Genomic DNA, 19,928 nt, shown 5'->3' on the forward strand with positions numbered 1-19,928 from the left:
GGGAGCTAGAACAAAGGGGGGAACAAAGTGCAAGGCAGGCTTTGCAAGGACTTCCAGCAACGGCATCCTCAGAACTGGCAGCCAGGACGGGCTGATGCTCTGCACCTGAGTTTCAAGACTAAAGGAAGGAAAGGGTCCCCACTATCTGTATGTCCCTCACCAACCCCCCCCAAGAGCGTCAGCGAGGCATGCTTGATGACCAGCCCCGTTTGATGTGCGGACTGACTCGAGTCAGGCGGTACAGGCAGCCCCAACTTCTGCCCCCAGTTCTCTCTCCTCCAGGGCCCCACTGATCCCCACCCACCAGTTTCCCTGAGGAGCCTTTCCTCCTCCCTGACTGCCTCTGTCCTCACCAGGGCTCCAGGGCTAGGGCCTGTGAGGCAGGATCTGGTGACAGCTATAAAAATAAAAGCTCACCCAGCCTGGCTCCCTGGCCTACAGACTCACCCCACAGCGATCCCAGCTGGGCTGGCCCCAGGCCGTCCGGCAAAGGTACCTCCCAGGCCTGGCAGGCTAAGGTCTCGCTGGGGCAGGTTGCTGCAGGGGCAGCACGAGGCAGAGAGGGGTTATTCAGGGTTGGTGTGGGGTGTCGGGTCCCAGCATAGTTGCCAACATGCTCTGTGAGCTTTGCAGCGGGGACTGACCCTCTCTATTTTCTAAACTGAGGACCTCCCTGGTGGTTTGCATAGGGAGGGTGGGGGACCCAGGATTTGACCTTGCTGGGGTTAGCAGAAGAGAGTCTGTCCAATCCATATAGGTGATTCCATTTGGGCAAATGTATCAGTTAGAAATAGATTCAGCTACCAGAAACAGGAAGTCAAAATGACAGAGACCTCCATAAGGGTGTGTGTGTGTGTGTGTGTGTGTGTGTGTGGTGTGTGTGTGTGTGAATATTCCACACAACACACACACACACACACATATATACATGCCAGAGAAGGCAGGCAAAGACTGTGTGTGGTGTGGCTATTGCACTACCATCGAGAGCCCAAGTGCCTCTTCTCTCCCAGTTTTATCACCCTCAGAATGTGGCTTCCAGGCTGCCATGTTTGCCACATGGTTCAAGATGGCCCCTGAAGCTCCAGCCATCATATCTGAGTTCCAGGCAGAAAGCAGGAAGAAGGTGGAAGAGGGGGGCTGCAAAGAAGGAGGCAAAAGGAAATGTACCTCATAACTGAATCAGCCCCCTCTAAAGAGTTTTCCTGGAAACCTCACCTACGATTTCTACTGTATTGTTAGTCATCTCTAGCTGCAAGAGAATCTGGGAAATGTGGTCTCTTCGTAGGGCGCTTGCCCCCACAATAGAGGGCCCTATTGCTAAGGAAGAAGGAAGGGAGTGAATATCAAATAGATGATGTTAGCTACAATGAAGAAAAAATGCACATGAAGTGAAAATTCTGGAGGACAGAACAATTACCACATACAGAGCTCTCTCTCCAATCACCCTACATGAGTTTACCCGTCAAATCTTTACAAAACCCATGAAGAACTTTATTATCGTATTACAGATGGGGGAACTGAGGGACACCACGATGCAGCCACTTGCCCCAAATCACACAGCCAGGAAATGGGGGGTCCAGAACTAGAATGCAGGTAAATTCCAGCACCAGAGCTTCTTACCCCACCAAAATGGGGAACGCTGTTAATGATGATGATGACGGCTAATACTTACCCATGTGCTGGCATGGCCCTAAATATGTTGCATGAATTAACTCATTTAATCCTCACAAAAACCTTATGGGACAAGCATTATTAGTTTTCCATTTTATGAACACAGAAACCGAGGCACACGCAGAGAGGTAAAGGGACTTGCCCGAGGCCACCACAGCAAGTGTCAACGGGGTTGTTTCTGGGTAATGGAACTACAGGTGCTTTTTATTTCCTTCTTCTATTGATGCTCTGCAATCTTCAACCTCGCCACCAGGCTCGTGCGTTGCTTGGAAATCAAATAAAAAAGAAAACACCTCTCCTGGGGCCCAGCCTCCCTGCTGCCCCCTGACACCCCAACATGCCCACCCTGGAGGCCTCAGGGCAACCTGGACCCACTTGTCTCTCAGCCTGGCCCTTCTTCCTCCCTCGTGCCCTCTCCTCTGCAGTCACGGCTTCCCAAGGAACTCTCCCCCTCTTGGCTCCCGGCCTCCGCTCCTCCGGTGCCCCCCTCCTGGCAGGCCCTTCCCCTCATTCCTGCCTGGTGAACAGCTCCCTGTGGCCCGGGCCCTGGGTCAGAGGCTCCTCACCCACGAGGTCTCCTGGGCACAGGCAGGCAGCCTCCCTGTGCCCTTTACCTACTGCACTTTGCCTCCTCCTGAGGCTGAGGGCCCTGTTCCTTCCCATCAACAAACTTGTCAAGGGCCTTCCAGGTGCCAGGCCCTGCCAGGGACACCCACTCATTCATCCTCAAAACAGCCTCCCTCAGCCTCACCCTAGCCTCCACAAAGGCTCTGCACAAAGGACCCTGCCACCCCTCTGCTCTCCTGTCCCCATGCCACCCCTGGCTGCCTCTATACTAGCCACCTCAGTTCCTCACTCTTTCCCTCGCACACAAAGCTTTGTCCTGCCTCAGGGCCTTTGTACGTGCTGCTACTTCTGCCTGGAATGCTGTCTAAACACTCCTCCTCCTGTCACCCTCTACCACTTCCCCCTTCATTCTTCAAGGTCTTCAGCATAATCTGAAATTAGCTTGCAGTTTTCCAGCTGTTCAGTCACCCATTTCCCGTGCCTCAATGTCACTTCTGGGAGCCCAGAGACCATCCAGGGCCCACGGTAGCTGCTCACTTGATCCTGATTGAATATGCAAATGTACCACCAGGCCCCAAAGAGACTAGCATATCTTGCCCAAGTCATCCAGCAAGTAAGGGACAAGCTCAGAGCATTTTTATTTTTTGGGCCCGAGCATTTTACCCCTCAAGGGCTAGTAAAATCAAGGTTTGCCCATCTGTACCCGCCCCCCTCCCCCGCCAGTAGACAGTGACAAGCAGACAAGGTACCCAAACTTGGGCTCAGGCAGATATGGATTCTAAGACCTATTCTGCTTTCTGAACAAGTAATGCCCTCTCTCAAAGCCTCAGGTCCCCACTTTGTAAAATGGGACTCCTACCTCTTGGTCTCAGAGGACCAGAGGGACTCAAACTCTAACAGGTAGGGACCCCGGAAGCTCCAGTCTCCTAGCCCCACCCCCACCCACCCCAGCCTCCTTCCACACCTGCCTGCACATGCCCCAATAAGAGGCTGAAAACCTCCAAGGAGGCACAGACAGACAGGCGGCTGGGGCTGCTGGACTCCATCCGGGCTCACCCAGCAGGTCGGCCAGACCGGGGAAAAGATGGGGGAAGGGAGGCAGGACAGGAAACAGAGCAAATAGGAAATCTGGGGCATGGGCAGAGGCAGGTAGAGAAGGCTTCCCAGGTTCAAATGGAAGGCATGAATTCAAATCTCACACAGGCCACTCATCAGCCGTTGGGCCAGTGACTTCGCCTCTCTGTGCCTCGGTTTCCCCAACCGGGGAAGGGGGATGATACACAGCACTCAAGTCATTGGGTCACTGTGAGGATAAAGGGCACGTGAAAAAAAACGACGGCACCCAGCACAGCACGTGTGCCCCATAAACCAAGGCCCTTCCCCTCACACCTCACCTGGCTCAGGTGTCTGCTCGGATGCTGCCTCCTAGGAGAGGCTTTTCCTAGACCTCCCAGCCCCTCCCTGCCCCACTTTCCTTCCTTCAGAGCCCTTGTCCCCACCTATCATTACCGTGCTCTAGTTACTGGAACTTAGTGTCTGCCTCTCCCCATAAATTGTCACTGCCAGCTTGGTCACCACACGTCCCCAGCACACAGCATAGGGCCTGGCACACAGCAGGTGCTCAATAGATGCTTGCCGAAGAAATGAAAAAAGGAACTGGACAAATAAATGTCTCAGGCACACGGACAAAACAGTCCCAGGGAGGCCTAGATGGGACCCTGGGGGAGAAGGACACATTCTTTAGGTGTTTCCATGGGGAAGTGTCCCTTCTCTTTCCTTCCCCAACTCCCACATTCTTAGCTGTGCCACCTTGGATAGGCCTCTTCCCCTCTCTGAGCCTGTCTGCTTGGCGGGAAAATGCCCATAACCAAAGCCGCGGCCTCGAAGACGCGGATGGGCTGATTCGACTGGCACGTCCCCGGCGGTGTCTCCCGCCTTCACCCTGGACACCCACTTTTCTCCTCGGTGAAATCACCAGGCCGTGAGACAGCTGCCCAAGATTATGAGGTAGGACTGTGTTTTGTCAACTCTCCTGTCCTGAGCAAACACTGGGGTTCCCAGCTGGCCTCAGTGGTCAGCCCCATTAAATGGGTCTGTGGTTAACATGACCGGCCTTCTCGGGCAGACAGAGGGATCCTTGCTGGTCCATAGGAGCCCGGGCCTTGGAGTGGTGCTTTACACATCGTAATCCCTGAACTCACACCCGCTGTTACTATACCTCAAGACTCCTCTCTGGCCTCCTGGGTGCCACCCCCCCCCCACCAGTGCCCCTTCCCCCAACCTACTCTGTTTCCTGACTTACGGATGGCCTCCTCCCTCCTCCCTGCAAGCCTTTAACCTTCCTAGCCTAGATCCATGGGGTGAGTGTCCCCCCACCTAAGAAGTCTCCCGGTCTTTTGGGCACAGCTCTGTCCACAGTGCTCCCACACCAGGCCACCCAGGCCACCAGCAGAGCCCTCAACCCGTTAACTTTTCCCCAACCTTCTTCAGGGGCAGTCAGATGGGCTCGGGGTCAAACCCCCTTTCTTTCGCTTCCAAATTGTGAAACTGTGTGCAAGTCACTTAATTCCAGCATGTGGGGTACCTGAACTTGGGACTGGGCAAGGAGTCATCCAGGCAGGGCCCAGGATTGGGGGCAGGCGCTGGGATTACAAAACAGGCTCTTGACCCCAGGCTTTTCTGCAGAGACTTGAGGGTCAAAACCTAACTTTGGAACTGGCTTCGCCCCGTTCCACCTTAAGCACTAACCCCACTTCTGTGGGCCTCAGTTTACTTTTATAAAATGGGCATAACAGCTTCCATGGAGTGCTCATGTAGATTAAATCCGGATGGGAGTATGTAAAGGTCTGTGCTCAGTGCTGGCTCCAAGACGGCGCTCAGGAAAGGGGAGCTTGGGGGGGGGGGGTCACTGTGTGGCTAGGCTGCTCCCCTCTCACCTCCTCTGGGTGAGCAGCGGCCACCAGCCAACTCTCAGCGACAAAGAGGAGAGCAGGGATTGGGAAAATTCCTTCTTAAATCGTGACCTCCTCACCCACAGAAGGACTGAGCCACCTCCTTCCCTGGAGTCCAGCCCCCAGCCTTCACCCTTTAGCGGATAAATCTCAAAGGCAGCTGAACCAATGTGCTGTTGCTGGTACCTGACTGACTTTGAGGCTCCAGGGTCCCAACCAGCCATCTACCCACCCAGGACACCCAGGACAGGGAGACCTGCTAGGGGGTGGGGGGTGGGGGGAACTGATGGAGGCCCGGGACCAAAGTGAGATTGTCTGTGCCCAGTGCCCCATACGGCCCTACTGCCAAAAACAAAAGAGGCCGGGATGGGGTAGCCTGCCTTGACCTGACCCTCAGCTCCATGATGGTGGGAGCTGCCTGCCTCTGTCCCCCATACCCAGGGTTCCCAGTGAGAAAGCACATCCAGGCCCCCAGAGGAAAAGGGAGGGGAAAAAGCATTTCCTCTTCTAAAACCGCCATACCAGCAGCTGCTCCCAGGCTGCCCCAGGCCCTTGGCAAACTAATCTATGAAGCTCCATTCTACCCCACCACTGAATTCCTAGCAGACGGGGTCCCCAAACCACTTTCTTACCCATAGGGATGAGACAAGAGGCTGCCCCACGGCTCTAAAAACAGGCTTTGTAGCAGTACCCACCTGTGCAAAGGTTGTTGGGAGGTTTACATGACGTGGGTCAGGTCCAGGATTTACTGGACACCCGACCCCTGGCAGGCATTCGCCACACTCTCGCTGTGCTGAAGACTGGCTGCCAAATGCCAGGAACCTCCCAGCAAAAAATAATAACGAGAGCAAACGCTTATATAACACCTCCTGCGTGCCAGGCACTGCGGGACGCTGAATGTGTATCCACACCGACCCCTCCGTGTCCAGCCTCGGCTCCCAGGAACGCTGTCCAGGGCTGGAAGGGCCGTGGGGGTGCAGTGCAGAGGGGTGGGAGGATGGCAGGGGGCAGGGAAGCAGAAGCCTTGCCAGGGGTCCCTTATGTCTCTGGAAATCAGGGACGGCGGTCCCAGGTTCAAACCGGGCGAGGCCACCGCGAGCAAGCAGGTGAAGCGGGGCCGTGGCGTCCACAGCTGGGCAGAGGACAAGCGGTAGACCCCCCACCCCGAGGAAGGGGAATGGAAACGTGGGAACCCTTCCCCCACCTTCCTCCACCTGGCCCAGCTTCTCCCCTCCGGCTGGCCAGGGACACACAAACACAAGCTCGCCCACACACCCAGGCTCCTCTTAAAATAAATATATACACACGCAAAGTATTTTTAAACAGCCCGCCCATCTACACTTAGCGAAAGAATCTGCCCCAACTTGGGCTTAGCAGGACCAAGATCTGTACCCCCCTCCTCCTATGTAATCTGGCCTGCTGGCCTGATGCCCCAAACACTGTGCAGAGGTCACAGACCTGCAGGGCCTCTAAACCCAAGCCTGGCACTCAGGACCATAGCCGTCTCCCCAAGGAGGGTTCCCAGTCACTCCTCCCCAGCACCCAGGGGCGCTGAGTCACCCTGAAAGCCTGACCCAGCACTCCACCTCCCCCACCATCTCCAAGCACAGACCCTGAAGGTTGTAGCAGAGGAGGAAAAACACAAACAGCTGTAACACCCCCACCCAACCCATAGAAGCCAAAAATAACAGCAGCCCCCCAACACACAAGCCCACACCAGGAAAGCAAATAATATCATATACACCAAAAATAAAGAAAAAAATCAAAAGCCAACTACTGCCCCCAAAAGGCTTTTAACCATTCTCCAAAAAAAAAAAAAAAAGTTTATTAAAAGTGTTCTTAATGCTTGAAACGGAAAAGATTCCCAAATATACAGACTCCTCTTTTCTCATAGAAATAGATTATTTTTTATAATACAAAAAAAAAAAAAAAAAAAAGACCAAAAAACAACAACAACAACACAACATCAACAACCCCGTAGGAACATCTTTAAGCGATTACTCAGGGCCCGGCTGACAGTTACACGTGGGTTGCGTCAGTCCCGTGTACACACGCGTTCAGCCATGTTTAAACCGATTGCATCAACTTCGAAACCGGCCCGCCCGCCGGCGCCTGGAGAGGAGGCAGAGGGAGAGGCAGAGAGTTTATCATTCATCTGTACACATAGACATTTCTTCTTTAAATAACACCACGGGCGGGCGCCCCATCTGCATGTGCGGTTGGTTTGGACAAAAATATATATATATAATAAAATATTAAAATTACCGACGAGCTCCACGCGCTGCCAAGTGCCCCAGTGCCAAAGTTTTGCCGGCGCCACCAGGGGCGGGGGCGGGAGCGCGGGCGCTTCCCGGAGTCTCGGCGGCCGCGGCGCGCCCAGCAGCGCGGAGGCCGGCCGGCAGGGGGCCGCGCGCGGGGGCCGCGCTAGCAGTGGCCGGAGGAGGCGAGCAGAGGCTCGGGCAGCTGCTTGAACAAGTTCCGCAGGGTGCTGAGCTCGCGCGACAGCTGTTCCACCTTCTTCTGAAGCCGCTCGTTCTCGGCCGTGAGCTCCAGGACCTTGTGCTGCGTCTCCAGGTTGCGCATCTTGGCCTTGTCGCGGCTCTTGCGCACCGCGATGTTGTTGCGCTCGCGCCGGATCTTGTACTCGTCGCTGTGCTTGTCCACGGTCTTCTTGGCCTTGCTCTTGACCTGCGAGGGCGCCGGCGCCGCCCCCGCATAGCAGGCGGCCGGGGGCGCCTTGGCGTCGGCGGGGCTCGGCGTGCCGGGCGGGCTGGACGAAGAGGACGTGGACAGGCTCCCGCTGCTGCCGCTCGGCACCGCCTGGTAGCCGAGGTAGGCGCGCAGCGCGTACGGGAAGCCAGCCGCCATGCCTGAGGTACCGCCGCCCGGCGCTCCGGCCTCCTCCTTCCGCTTGCAGTCCGCGGGCTCGAAGCCCGGCTCCGCCTTGAGCTCGGCGGGCTGCGGTGGCGGCGGCGGGGGCGGCGGGTGCAGGGGCGCGAAGCAGCCGGGGTGCAGCGCGCCCTTGGCGGCCCCCAGGCGCCCCAGGCTCACGTAGCCGTACTCGGACGCCTTCTTGCAGTTCTTGCCCCCGTAGTCGTCGGAGAAGAGGTCGGAGAGGAAGTCGGTGTGCTGCCCGAGGAGGCGGCGCGGGGGCGGGCGCGGGCGGAGCCGCCTCGAAGGTGTCCGTGGCTGTGGCCGGCGCCGGGGCCTGCGGCGCGCCCAGCGGCTCCAGGTACGGACTGAAGTCGATGGCGCGCTCGTGGTCGCCGATGCTACCCAGCTCGCCGGCGGGGGGGCGCGGCCCGGGTCTGGCCGCGGGGGGCGCCGCGGGGGCCGCCTTGCCGCCGTACGCAGCAGCCAAGCAGTCCGCCTCGTAGTAGAAGTTGGCCACTTCCATGGATTTAAAGGCAGGCGGCGGCGGCAGGGGCAGACATGCTGGGTCCCAGGCCACCAGGCGTTGCATGAACGCGGGTGCCCGGGGAGGGGGCCTGGGGCTGCCCGCTCCGGCCGGCCCGCAGGTGGCGCGGCCTCCCGGCTCCGAACTGTCGCCGCTGTGTCGCTGCTGAAGCTGCTGCTGCTGCTGCCGCCGCCGCCGGGGTGGCCGCTACTAGTGCGGGGGCTGGCAGCTGGACCCTCGCGTGGGTCCTGTTCCCGGTCCCGTGCGCGGCTCTGACTCGCTAAAGTTTCTCCTGAGCCCGGTTATTTATAAGGCGGCCCATGGCAACGGCTGCGTCACGCTGGCAGCCGCCCCGGCCCCTCCCGCCGCCGCCGGGACGCGGTGTAGCTGCCCGAGACCCCCGGGAGGGCGCCGGCGGGGCACGACGGCCAGACCCAAGACCAGGAGTGCGCCCTCCGGGGTCCACCGGATCGGTGGGGGGCGGCCTTACGCCCCCTGCCCACCCCCACCCGGAGGCCCCGGATTGGGAGCGAGAAGGGGAGGCGCGACCCCCCCCGGACCGCCCCCTCCGGGCTGGAGGCTGTACTGGAAAGGGTGGGGGGGTGGGGATCCGGGAGGGGGCAACGCGCTCGCCTTCCCCCACCCAAAACACGGCCGCCGCCCGCCCCCTGCTGGAAGAGGCGGTGGCTTCAGGATCCGCGGCGCCCAGCCGGAACGCCTCAGAGGGGGCGCTCCCCAGGCCGGATCCTGGAGACCCCAACCCCCGGCTCTGGCTCCTGAAGAGGTGACCCATCTCCACCTCGGGTGCGGCCCCGCCCTAAACTTGCCCCCATCCATGGCTCTTGGAAGGAGGGGATTCCACGCTGGTGGAGACAACCCTCCTAAAGCCACCTCCAATACAAGGACCCTGGTCGGGGGAATGAGGGTCAGTTCTGCGGCGCACTCCACTGGGGCCTCTGCCGCGGTGGCCGCGCCCCTCCCCTAGCCCCGCCCACTAGACCTGCCGCCCCGTTAGAAGGCACCTGGGTCTTCTCTGGCCCCACCTGACCCTGACATGGGCCCAGGGAAGTGGAAGGGGGCAGGGGTGCTAGACTCTAACACACTTATGTGACCTTGGGCAAGTCACTTCACTTCAAGCTCCATCCATGAAGGTGTCGTTACAGTTGTTATTATTAGTTGTATTGCTGTCTCCACCAGTCTCCCAAACACAAGGCTTACTTTTGAAGTCCACTCTGGGAGGCGCATTAGAAATAAGCCGCCCCCCTCCCAGGGTGCAAAGAAGGCAGAGGGGCCGGCATAGGACTCCCAAGGTCACATGGCCTCATGTCCCCCACTAGTCTCAGAAGCTTTTGTCAGGGTGCCCTAAGACCTATTTGCCAACCTGAGGCCAAAAAACATATTTCTGAGGCTGGGGGAGGTGGTTGGGGACGGAGGAGGTGTCAGGCCAAACCCCACGGGGAGCCACGGAGAGGGAAGGGACTTCCCCTATTGTCACCAAGTCCCTACTTTGTATTGAGGGTGGGCCTGGACCCGGGGTTCATTTTTCTCGCCCTGGCATGAGGACGCTTTTGCTACTCCTGGTACACAGATGGGAAAACAGGCCATGGCCCATCCTGGATTTGAACAGTGGGCGGAGTGGGCTCAAGGGGCCCCTTGCCCTCTCCAGCCCCATTCCTAGGCCACTTGGGCGGCTCCTTGGGCTTACCCCTCTGCCACTCCTGGCCCAGGCCGCTCGGGCCACAGCTCCCAGCTTGCCTGGGGATAACCCCCGGCCCACTGACCCCAGCCCTGGCCCTGGCGGGGAAGGCAGGCGTTGCTCAACCTTCAGTGTTATCTGCTGAGCTGGGGTGACCTCCGCCCCAGAGAGCTGCAGAAATGACATCTCCAAGTGCCCTTGGGGGATGGGGGGCAGGAAGAACAGGATGAACACTGACCGGGCCTGCTGGCTTTCTGGGCCTTCCCAGCAGCCTCTGGGCCAGGGAGGGATCGAGGCCCCAGGGCCACTCAGTCAGGCCTTCCGAGCTGCAAAGTGGGACGCTCACACCACCTCCAAGAGGCCCTCCTGGCCCTGCCTGCTAGTGAATTGCCTTCCCAGCCTATCACCAGCTACCATTAATGACCCTCGGTGTCTAGTCCACCTCAGTCTCCCCTCTCCCCAGAAGACTGCCCACTCCGTGAGGGCTGGCCCTTGAATACTGGAACTCCTGAGCCCAGCGTGATCAAAAGCTACCAGTGGTGAATGCATTTGCCATTCCCACTGGACCAAGAACACTGTTCTCCTAGCTCTGCCCAAGTCAATTCCTCAGGGCTCAGCCCAAAGGTTACCTCCAAGAAGTCCTCCCTAACCTCCCCATCAAAAGTCCCAAGCCCCCAGTCACTTCTTTTGCATCCCCCATATTCTCATTATAGTCAAAATGATCTCTTCTATGCAGCTGGGTTTCTGTCCCCACTGCCCCCTCCCCATGTCATCCCAACCAGGGTAGGGAATTGTGTTTCATTCACTGCTGGGCCCTCAGTGCCTAGAACAGTGCCTGACACACAGCAGATGCTCAATGAATGGAGGAAGCTGAGAAAGTGAGGTCACGCATTAGCTAGGCTATGTAACCTTAGGCAAGATGGCTTCCCTGTCTGAGCCTCAGCTCATCTCTGAGCCCACCTAGTTGCAGTGAGACCTGGGGGGGGGGGGGTCTGAAGCTAATTAGAGGATTTCCTATGTGTCTTTGAGCCAACTTTGCACTCTCTCTGTACCGCATTTATAGCTCTCTGCATGTAACAACTCATTTAATCCTGTTGATAATTTGTAGGAAGCAGATCCTTTTATTATCATCTTCAGTTTGCAAATGAGGAAACTGAGGCCAGGGTCACATCTAAGGGGTGGGAAGGACTAAAGTCTTTCCAGGCTCACCTTCCCCCTTGGGTTCGTCATAAATTGTGACAGGTCTGGTGACGTGAACGCCACTTTCCGAATGGGAAAGCTGGGACCCAGAGAAGGGTGCCTTTGGCTTTCTGTGCTTCCCCCGCTCCCGTCTGACGGCGAAACGAGTGTCCATCCCAGAGCCACTTCAGGTGTGTGCACGGAGGCTGCATGCTCGGGTGACGTGAGTCCTTGTTTTTACAAGCCTCGTTGCTCAACAGGCCCTGCTGGCTGCTTCAGGGACTCTCAGCCTTCCCTCCAAGGAAGGGCTGATGGGCACAGAGCACACACAGTGGCACCGTGGCAGGGAGAGCCCAGGAGCCAGGTTCCGGCCAACGCCACCCACACTACCCTTTCTCCAGTTTACCGGCCCACCTAGATGTTTGCAGAAACCTGGGGTGGGGAAGGGTCTCAAACTGGCAGCAAAGAGCCAAAGGCAACCCACAGATGCGTTCAGTTTGACCCCCTGGCGTTCTGGCTTCGTTTGTTTGCTTCTTTTAATGTCTCTATTGCCAACATTTAAAAACCAGGAGACCTCACATCAAAATTCCAATTTCCAGCTTCTCTTTTAAAACCAGAATCTGTGGGCTGGGCCTGTGTGTGGCTGGAAGTGTTTGGGCAGGAGCCAGGCGGGGCCGTGGAGAACAGATCTTTCCTCCCCGGATACACAACCCTCCTCTGCCCCCAAACTGCTTTCGAAATCCCTTCCCCCAGCCTGCAGCTTTTCCTCAGCCCCATTTTCAGGAGGAGAAAACCGAGGCAACTCGCCCAAAGGGAGTCCCAGGCTCGCCCCTTTGGGGGAGCATGGAGGCAGCTGTGTGCAGAGGGTAGAGATCAGCCAGCCGGCAGAAACATAAGGCTGAAAGAGGGACCATCAGAGATGGTCCCTGGAGCCAGTCTCTGGTGGATCTGGAGTGGGGGCCTGGGGGGGGGGGCGCTCAGGTTCCTGTTCTGTGCCCTCCTGGCCATGACACGGGTGTGTCCTCTCCGCCCCAGTCCCAGGCCTGCACGATGGGGTAATAATATCCCCCCTGTCCTGGGCGTGCTGGGCCAGCAGCTCCCCCTCCTGCTAGCCCACCACGACACATGCGAGTGCATCAGCCCTCCCCCGGCCCCCCAGAGGGCCTGACCCTGGTAAGCCACGGAAACTTCACACGCAGTGATCCCCACCCACACCACAGTGAACTGGTAAGACAGCCAAACCTAAAAGCCAGATTCCGGATTCCAGTGTCCGAGATTTTCTCCACTATGCCTCCTCTTGGAAGCTTCACTTTCCCCATCTCCCAAATGGGACCCAAATTAGATCCCTGAAGACTTCAAAGCCAAATATCCTGGGATCCAGAGTTTTTGGAGTCCTGGGAGGCGCTCAGGCCCGGCTCGTGAAACTTGCCTGTGCACATGCTGCCACCATGTGGCAGGCTCTGGGAATGCAGGAGTGGTTTATGTGAACCCTCTTGTTTTGGGATCCAAAAGTGGGCACTACGGATATGATAGGACACGGGAAGGCTAGTGAAAAGAATAAAAATGTCCCACGAACCAATGTCTACTGACAAAAGGTGCTCACTTTCACTTGATTTTCATCCAAACAATTTTTGGCACCAACTGTGGTTCAGGCCCTAGAAACATTCATGAACAAGACAGAGTGATTCCTGTTTTCATGGAGTTAACATTCCCCTTGGAAGATAACAAGATAAATGAGTAAAGCATGCAGTGTGCTAGATCCTGGCAAGCACCCTGGAGAAAAATACAACAGAGGAGGGGAATGAGGAGAGCTGGGGAGTTTGGATTTTAACTTTTTTTTTTAATTTTAGATTTTTTAAAAAAATATTTATTTATTTTGAAGGGGGGGAGGGGCAGAGGGAGAAAGAGTCCCAAGCAGCCTCCATGCTGTCAGTGCAGAGCCCAACACAGTGCTTGATCTCACCAACCGCAAGATCATGGCCCAAACTGAAATCAAGAGTTGGACGCTCACCTGAGTGAGCCACGCCAGTGCCCCTGGATTTTCACCGTAGGTTAGAGTGGACAGGGGAGGACACGCTGAGATGACACCAGATCAAAAACACGAATGCAGATAGCTGTGGAGACACTGGACCAGGCAAGGGGAACAGTAAGGCATATGTTACCGTAGGAGCATGCCTGGCCCATGGGGTTGCTGTGGGTAGAGCGGATGGACAATAGCAGGAAATTACCTCGGAAACAGTGGGGACCATTTCACGCAGGGCTTTATGGGGCACTGAATAGACGCTGGCTTTTACTCCGGGTCAGCGGGAGCCATTTAGAGTTCTGAGCAGAAGAGGGACAGGATCTGACTTTGGGTCTAACGGAATCCCTCTGGCTGCAAGCGGGGGGTGGACAGTGTTAGCAGTGAAGGCAGACGCGGGGAGCCCAGTGAGAAGCCGGCAGTTGATGGTAGACGCCACCAGGGTGGGGGCTGTGGACGTGGTGAGAAGGGGACAGATTCCGAATCTGTTCTGAGAGTAGAACATTCAGGGGACATCTGGGTGGATTGGTCGGTTGAGCATCGTATTTCAGCTCAGGTCATGATCTCACGGTTCATGAGTTCAAGCCCCACATCAGGCTCGCTGCTGTCAGAGCAGAGCCTGCTTTGGCTCCTCTGTCCCCGCCCCCCATCTCTCACTGCTCCTCCCCTACTCGCACTCTCTCTCTCTCTCAAAAATAAATAAACATTAAAAACAAATTTTTAGGGGCGCCTGGGTGGCGCAGTCGGTTAAGCGTCCGACTTCAGCCAGGTCACGATCTCGCGGTCCGTGAGTTCGAGCCCCGCGTCAGGCTCTGGGCTGATGGCTCGGAGCCTGGAGCCTGTTTCCGATTCTGTGTCTCCCTCTCTCTCTGCCCCTCCCCCGTTCATGCTCTGTCTCTCTCTGTCCCAAAAAAAATAAATAAATGTTGAAAAAAAAATTTAAAAAAAAAGTGCATTTAAAAAACAAATTTTTAAAAAGAAAGTAGCATCTTCAGGATTTGCTGATAGATCCAATTATAAAACAGCCACACTCCATATGGACCACTCCATGCCTTTTAAATTTTTTTTTCAACGTTTTTATTTATTTTTGGGACAGAGAGAGACAGAGCATGAACGGGCGAGGGGCAGAGAGAGAGGGAGACACAGAATCGGAAACAGGCTCCAGGCTCTGAGCCATCAGCCCAGAGCCTGACGCGGGGCTCGAACTCACGGAACGCGAGATCGTGACCTGGCTGAAGTCGGACGCTTAACCGACTGCACCACCCAGGCGCCCCCACTCCGTGCCTTTTAAAGGGATAAAGCGTATGATGCCCACAGCACTGGCAACCAAAAGAAAGAAGTAGATAAATCAGACAATGTCCAAACTAGAAGCTTCCATGCAGCCCAGGACAAAATCACGAGAATGGCAAGTCAACCTAAGCAATGGGAGAAAATATTTGCAATATTTTGCAATATCTGACAGGTGAACATCCAGCCCCAGCAGCCACCTGCAACTCAACAACAGAAAGACAACCCAATTAAAAGTGGGGAAAGGACTTGAAATAGACATACCTCCAAGGAAGAAACATGAATGGCTAACAAGAACATGAAAAGATGCTCAACATCCCTCACCATGAGGAAGATGCAAATCAACACCACAAGAGAACGCCTCGTGGCCAGTTGCACGGCTACTGTCAAGAAAAACAGGAAATAACAGGTGTTGTTGTGTGTGTGGAAAAATCGTACTGTTGGCGGGAATGTCAAATGGCACAGCCACTGTTGGAGAGTATGGTGGGTTCCCCAAAAAATTAAAAACAGAGCTACCTTATGATCCAGCACTCCCCTGTCTAGCACTATTGGGTACGTACCCAAAAGAAGTGAAAGCAAGGTTCTGATGATATATTTGCACACCCATGTTCATACCAGCATTATTCACAATCGCCAAAGGGTGGAAGCCATCCCAGTATCCATCGATGTGCAAATGGACAGACAAAACGTGGTCTATACGTACAACAATTATTTAGCCTGTAAAGGGAAGGAAAGTCTGGGGCGCCTGGGTGGCTCAGTCGGTTGAGCGACCGACTTCGGCTCAGGTCACGATCTCACAGTTTGTGCGTTCGAGCCCCGCGTCAGGCTCTGTGCTGACAGCTCAGAGCCTGGAGCCTGCTTCCGATTCCGGGTCTCCTCCTTTCTGTACCCCTCCCATGCTCATGCTCTGTCTCTCAATAATAAAAAAAAAAAAATGTAAAAAAAAATTTAAAGGGAAGGAAAGTCTGATACGCTACAACGTGGGTGAACCTTGAGGACGTTATGCTAAGTGAAATAAACCAGTCACAAAAGGACAAATACTGGATGATTCCACTTAGAGAAGGTCCATAGGGCAGTCAAAGTCATAGAGACGGGAGTGGTGACTGCCAGGGCCGGGGAGAGAGGGGTGAGATGATGTTGTTTAATGGGGTCACAGTTTTCAGTCTAAGATGATGAAAAGTACTGGGAGCACCTGGGGGCTCAGTTGGTTCAGCATCCGACTCCGTTTCGGCTCAGGTCATGATCTCACGGCTTGTGAGTTCAAGCCCAAAGTCAGGCTCTGCGTGGACAATGTCTCTTCCTCTCCTCTCTCTCTGCCCCTCCCCCGCTCGTGCTCTCTCTAAATAAATAAACAAACAAACCTAAAAAAAAGAAAAAGAAGAGTTTCTGGAGATGGATGGTATTGATGGCTGTCCCATGATATGAATATACTTAGTGGCCCTGAACTGTACCCTTAAAAATAATTAAGATGGGAGCACTGGGTGTTGTATGGAAACCAATTTGCCAATAAATTTCACATAAAAAATAATTAAGATGGGAAAAAATAAGACGGTAAATTTTATGTTATCTGAATTCTACCACAATTTTTTTTTTTTAAAGAAAAGGACAAGGTAGCCCTTCATATGTCAACACGGAAAGGTGCCCAGGGGCGCTCTGAGGTGGAAGGAGGATGTGCAGGGCAGGATCCCGGTAGGGTTGTGTTTGTCTTGAAAACATTTGCCACTAGCTAAAACTTTTTTTAATTACACATAGTGTAGATGGTGTGGGAAAACAAACCTTCTTACATATTTTTAGTGGCTGTGCAAAGTGGTAGAACCTCTCGTTGCAATTTGGTCCAGAAATGTCCTTGGGCCCAGAAATGCTGGGCGTTTACACCAGAGAGATACACCTGCACAGAGAAGGACAGACGTGGGAACAGCAAGCCCTTGCGAGACAGCGTCAATGGCCACCATTACCAGGAAATGCTATGCAGCTGCTAAAAAGGACGAGGGCGGGGGCGCCTGGGTGGCTCAGTCGGTCAAGCGTCCGACTTCGGCTCAGGTCATGATCTTGTGGTCCGTGAGTTCGAGCCCCACGTCGGGCTCTGTGCTGACAGCTCAGAGCCTGGAGTCTGCTTCGGACTCTGTGTCTCCCTCTCTCTCTGCCCCTCCCCCACTTGCACTCCGTGTGTGTGTGCCTCTCTCTCAAAAAATAAACATTAAAAAATAAAAAATAAAAAGGATGAGGGAGAGGCTCTAGACCAGCGCTCTCCCATAGAACTTTCTGGGATGACGGCAATGTTCTATATCTATACTGTGCTATATGGGAGCTACAAGCCACATATGGCCAGTGAGCACCTGAGGCTAACGTGATTGAGGATGGATGTTTTATTTTATTCAATTTTAATTAAGTTCAAATAGCCTCCTGCGGTTAGTGACTACTGCATTGAAAACACGCATCCAGAAACAAGATCCATCATTGAGAGGAGAAAAGCCAAGTGCAGGCCGGGCTGTGCAGTGTGTAAACCGCCCCATAAATGAGAGGCCATGTGGGGATTCACTCCGCCGTCTGTTTGAGGAGGTGGCCTCCCAGTGGAAGGGACATAAGAAACAGGCAACGGTGGCAGCCTGGGGTCCGGGCTGCTCTGAATATTGTTGTAGAATAACACACCCCAAAACTCAGTGGCTTACGGCAACCACCATTTGTGGGCTCACGGTCCCTTGGGTCAGAAATCCAGGCTGCTGTCTCTTGCTACAGTGCCAGCTGCTGGCTGGAGTGTCCCCACCCTCCTGTGGGTGACCCCTCAGCTAAGGGGGCCCCGGGGGGGCTGACGGTTGGCCGGAGCACATGTCTGCCAGCTTTGTGCTTGGTCCTCGGTTCCCCGTGAGGCAGTCTCTCCCTCCCCACGTGATCTCCCCTGCACAGTAGCCGGCTTCCCCCAGAGCACAGAACTGGGCACTGTGAGGCCTCCTTAGGCTTCAGTCATCATTCCTGGCACCTTCCAGGGGCAGGACTGCACAGAGGCATGCACAGCAGGAGGCGGGTTCCCTGGGAGCCTCAAAGGAAGTCTCCACAGGAAGAGGGGTGGGGGCTGAGGGGGGAGGTGGGGGGAAGACCTAACTTTAAATGTTTTTTTTTTCTCCTAACTTTAAAATGTTCACCATGGTGGGGGGCTGGGGGGAGATACCAGTGCAGCTCAGTAGGTTGAGCATCTGACTCTTGATTTTGGCTCAGGTCATAATCCCAGGGTTGTGGGATCAAGCCCCACGTTGGGCCCTGTGCGAGCGCGGAGCCTGCTTAGGATTCTCTCTCTCACTCTGCCCCTTTCCCCCACTCACGCACTCTCTCCCTCTCAAATAAAAGTTTTTAATTTTTAAAAATTTAATTAAAAAAATGAATGCTCATGGATAGCGTGTTGCCTTATTGAGTTTACAAAGCCATACAATTGCATGGGTCTGCCTCCATACCTTTGCCCACGCTGTTCCCTCTGCCTCGACACCCTTCCCTTCCACCTACAGATGAGATATGCCTGGAGAAACTTTCCCTGAATGCCCAAGTCAAATGACTCCCTGCTTCCTCTGCACTCCTCCCATCTGGTGCCTCTAGGATCTTATTCTGCCCCTACTGGCCTTAATCCCCCTCTCTTGGCAGCCTCTTGAGGTCAGCCCAATCTAGGTCATGTCCGAGCACACGTACACACACGCGCGCGCACACACACACACACTCTGAAATCATGCTGATGCTAAGTTGCTCTAAAGTGATTTGGGGACCCAACCCAGGAAAATACACACCTGGTCCACAATCTCCCCACCCCACGGGGCCTTTGCTAGCATCTGTGATTGCACTGTCCAGAATGGCCACCAGGTGGCAGTGGAGCCCAGCCTCCAACCTCCCCAGGCAGCTGTCGGAGCTGAAAAAGCACCTGTCGGGTGGGAAGGCCAGGACAGGGGGCCCCAAGCCCAGCTTTGAAGAGAAATTTCCCATCCTTATCTCCCACTCCCCTCCTCCTCAGCTTCAAAATTTGCTTCCCCCCAAGCAAAATGACTCTAATTAGAGGCGTGCCAACCACCGATAGAGGCAGCAAGCTGGACGAATCTACATCTTACACCCAGGAAAGATACCAGACATAAAAGAAAACACCCTGCACGGTTCCTTTTCTATGAACCTCTAGAATAAGCAACATTAATCTATGGCGGAAAACATCAGAATGGCGGTTGCCTCAAACGGGGGAGCGGGCAGGCTTGAGTGGGGAAGTATGAGTGAGAGTCCTTCTTGGGGTGATGGTAAGCACTCTGTGTTAGTTTCCTGGAGCTGCCATAACAAAGTTCCGCCACGAACGAGGTGGGTTAAAACAACATACACGTGCAACATGCATGTTGGAGGCTGGAAACATTCTGGAGGTTGGAAATCTGACATCAAGGCCACACTGCTTCTGAAGGCCCTCGGGAAGAATCCTTCCTTGTCTCTTCTAGCTGATTGTGGTTACCAGTCCTGGCATTCCCGGGCGTAGAGCCGCATCCCTCCGTCTCTGCCTCTGTCCTCGCGCGGCCTTCTTCCCCCTATGTGTGTCTGTATCCAAATCTCCTTCTCCTTTCTCTATAAAGACACCAGTCATTGGATTTGGGATCCACCCTAGTCCCAGATGATTTCATCTTAACTCCGTTACATCTGCAAGACCCTATTTCCAAATCGGGTTGCATCCACAAGTACCAAGAGTCAGGACCTGGGGCGCCCGGGGGGCTCAGTCAGTTAAGCTTCCAACTCTGGATTTCAGCTCAGGTCATGATCTTGCAGTTCGTGACATCGGGCTCCGCTCTGGCAGTGTGGAGCCTGCTTGGGACTCTCTCTCTCCTCTCAAAGTAAAAAAAAAACTTAAAAAAAAAAAAAAAAAAACAAGAGTCAGGACTTGAACATATCTTTTCGAGGGACTCGATTCAGCCCAGTTCATGTTCTTTATCTTGGAAAGAGTCTGGACAACACAGGCAGATGTACGTATCAAAAATAATCAAAACTCCAAAGATTTGTGCATCTCACTGGATGTAAGTTTTACAGACAGAAACAGATATCGAGCTCCAACTAGTGATATGCACCCTGCAGTGCTTAGGGGTGAGACACACCGGTGTCTGCAACTCACTGCATTGAGTTGCCCTGGCTCTTTTAACTGCGAACAATTCCTCAGTC

General features: G+C 54.9%; 1 protein-coding gene across 1 annotated transcript; it reads right to left on the minus strand.

Annotated features, from left to right (window-relative positions):
* Positions 1 to 6,987: 6,987 nt before the first annotated feature.
* CEBPB (CCAAT enhancer binding protein beta) lies at positions 6,988 to 8,745 on the minus strand. The gene is given in 2 exon segments (XM_030309408.1): positions 6,988 to 8,325; positions 8,327 to 8,745. Coding segments are annotated over 2 exon segments (1,038 nt in total). The 5' UTR covers positions 8,653 to 8,745; the 3' UTR covers positions 6,988 to 7,613.
* Positions 8,746 to 19,928: the final 11,183 nt, after the last annotated feature.

This window comes from Lynx canadensis, chromosome A3 (assembly GCF_007474595.2).
Source record: "Lynx canadensis isolate LIC74 chromosome A3, mLynCan4.pri.v2, whole genome shotgun sequence".
Classification (NCBI taxonomy): Eukaryota; Metazoa; Chordata; class Mammalia; order Carnivora; family Felidae; genus Lynx; species Lynx canadensis.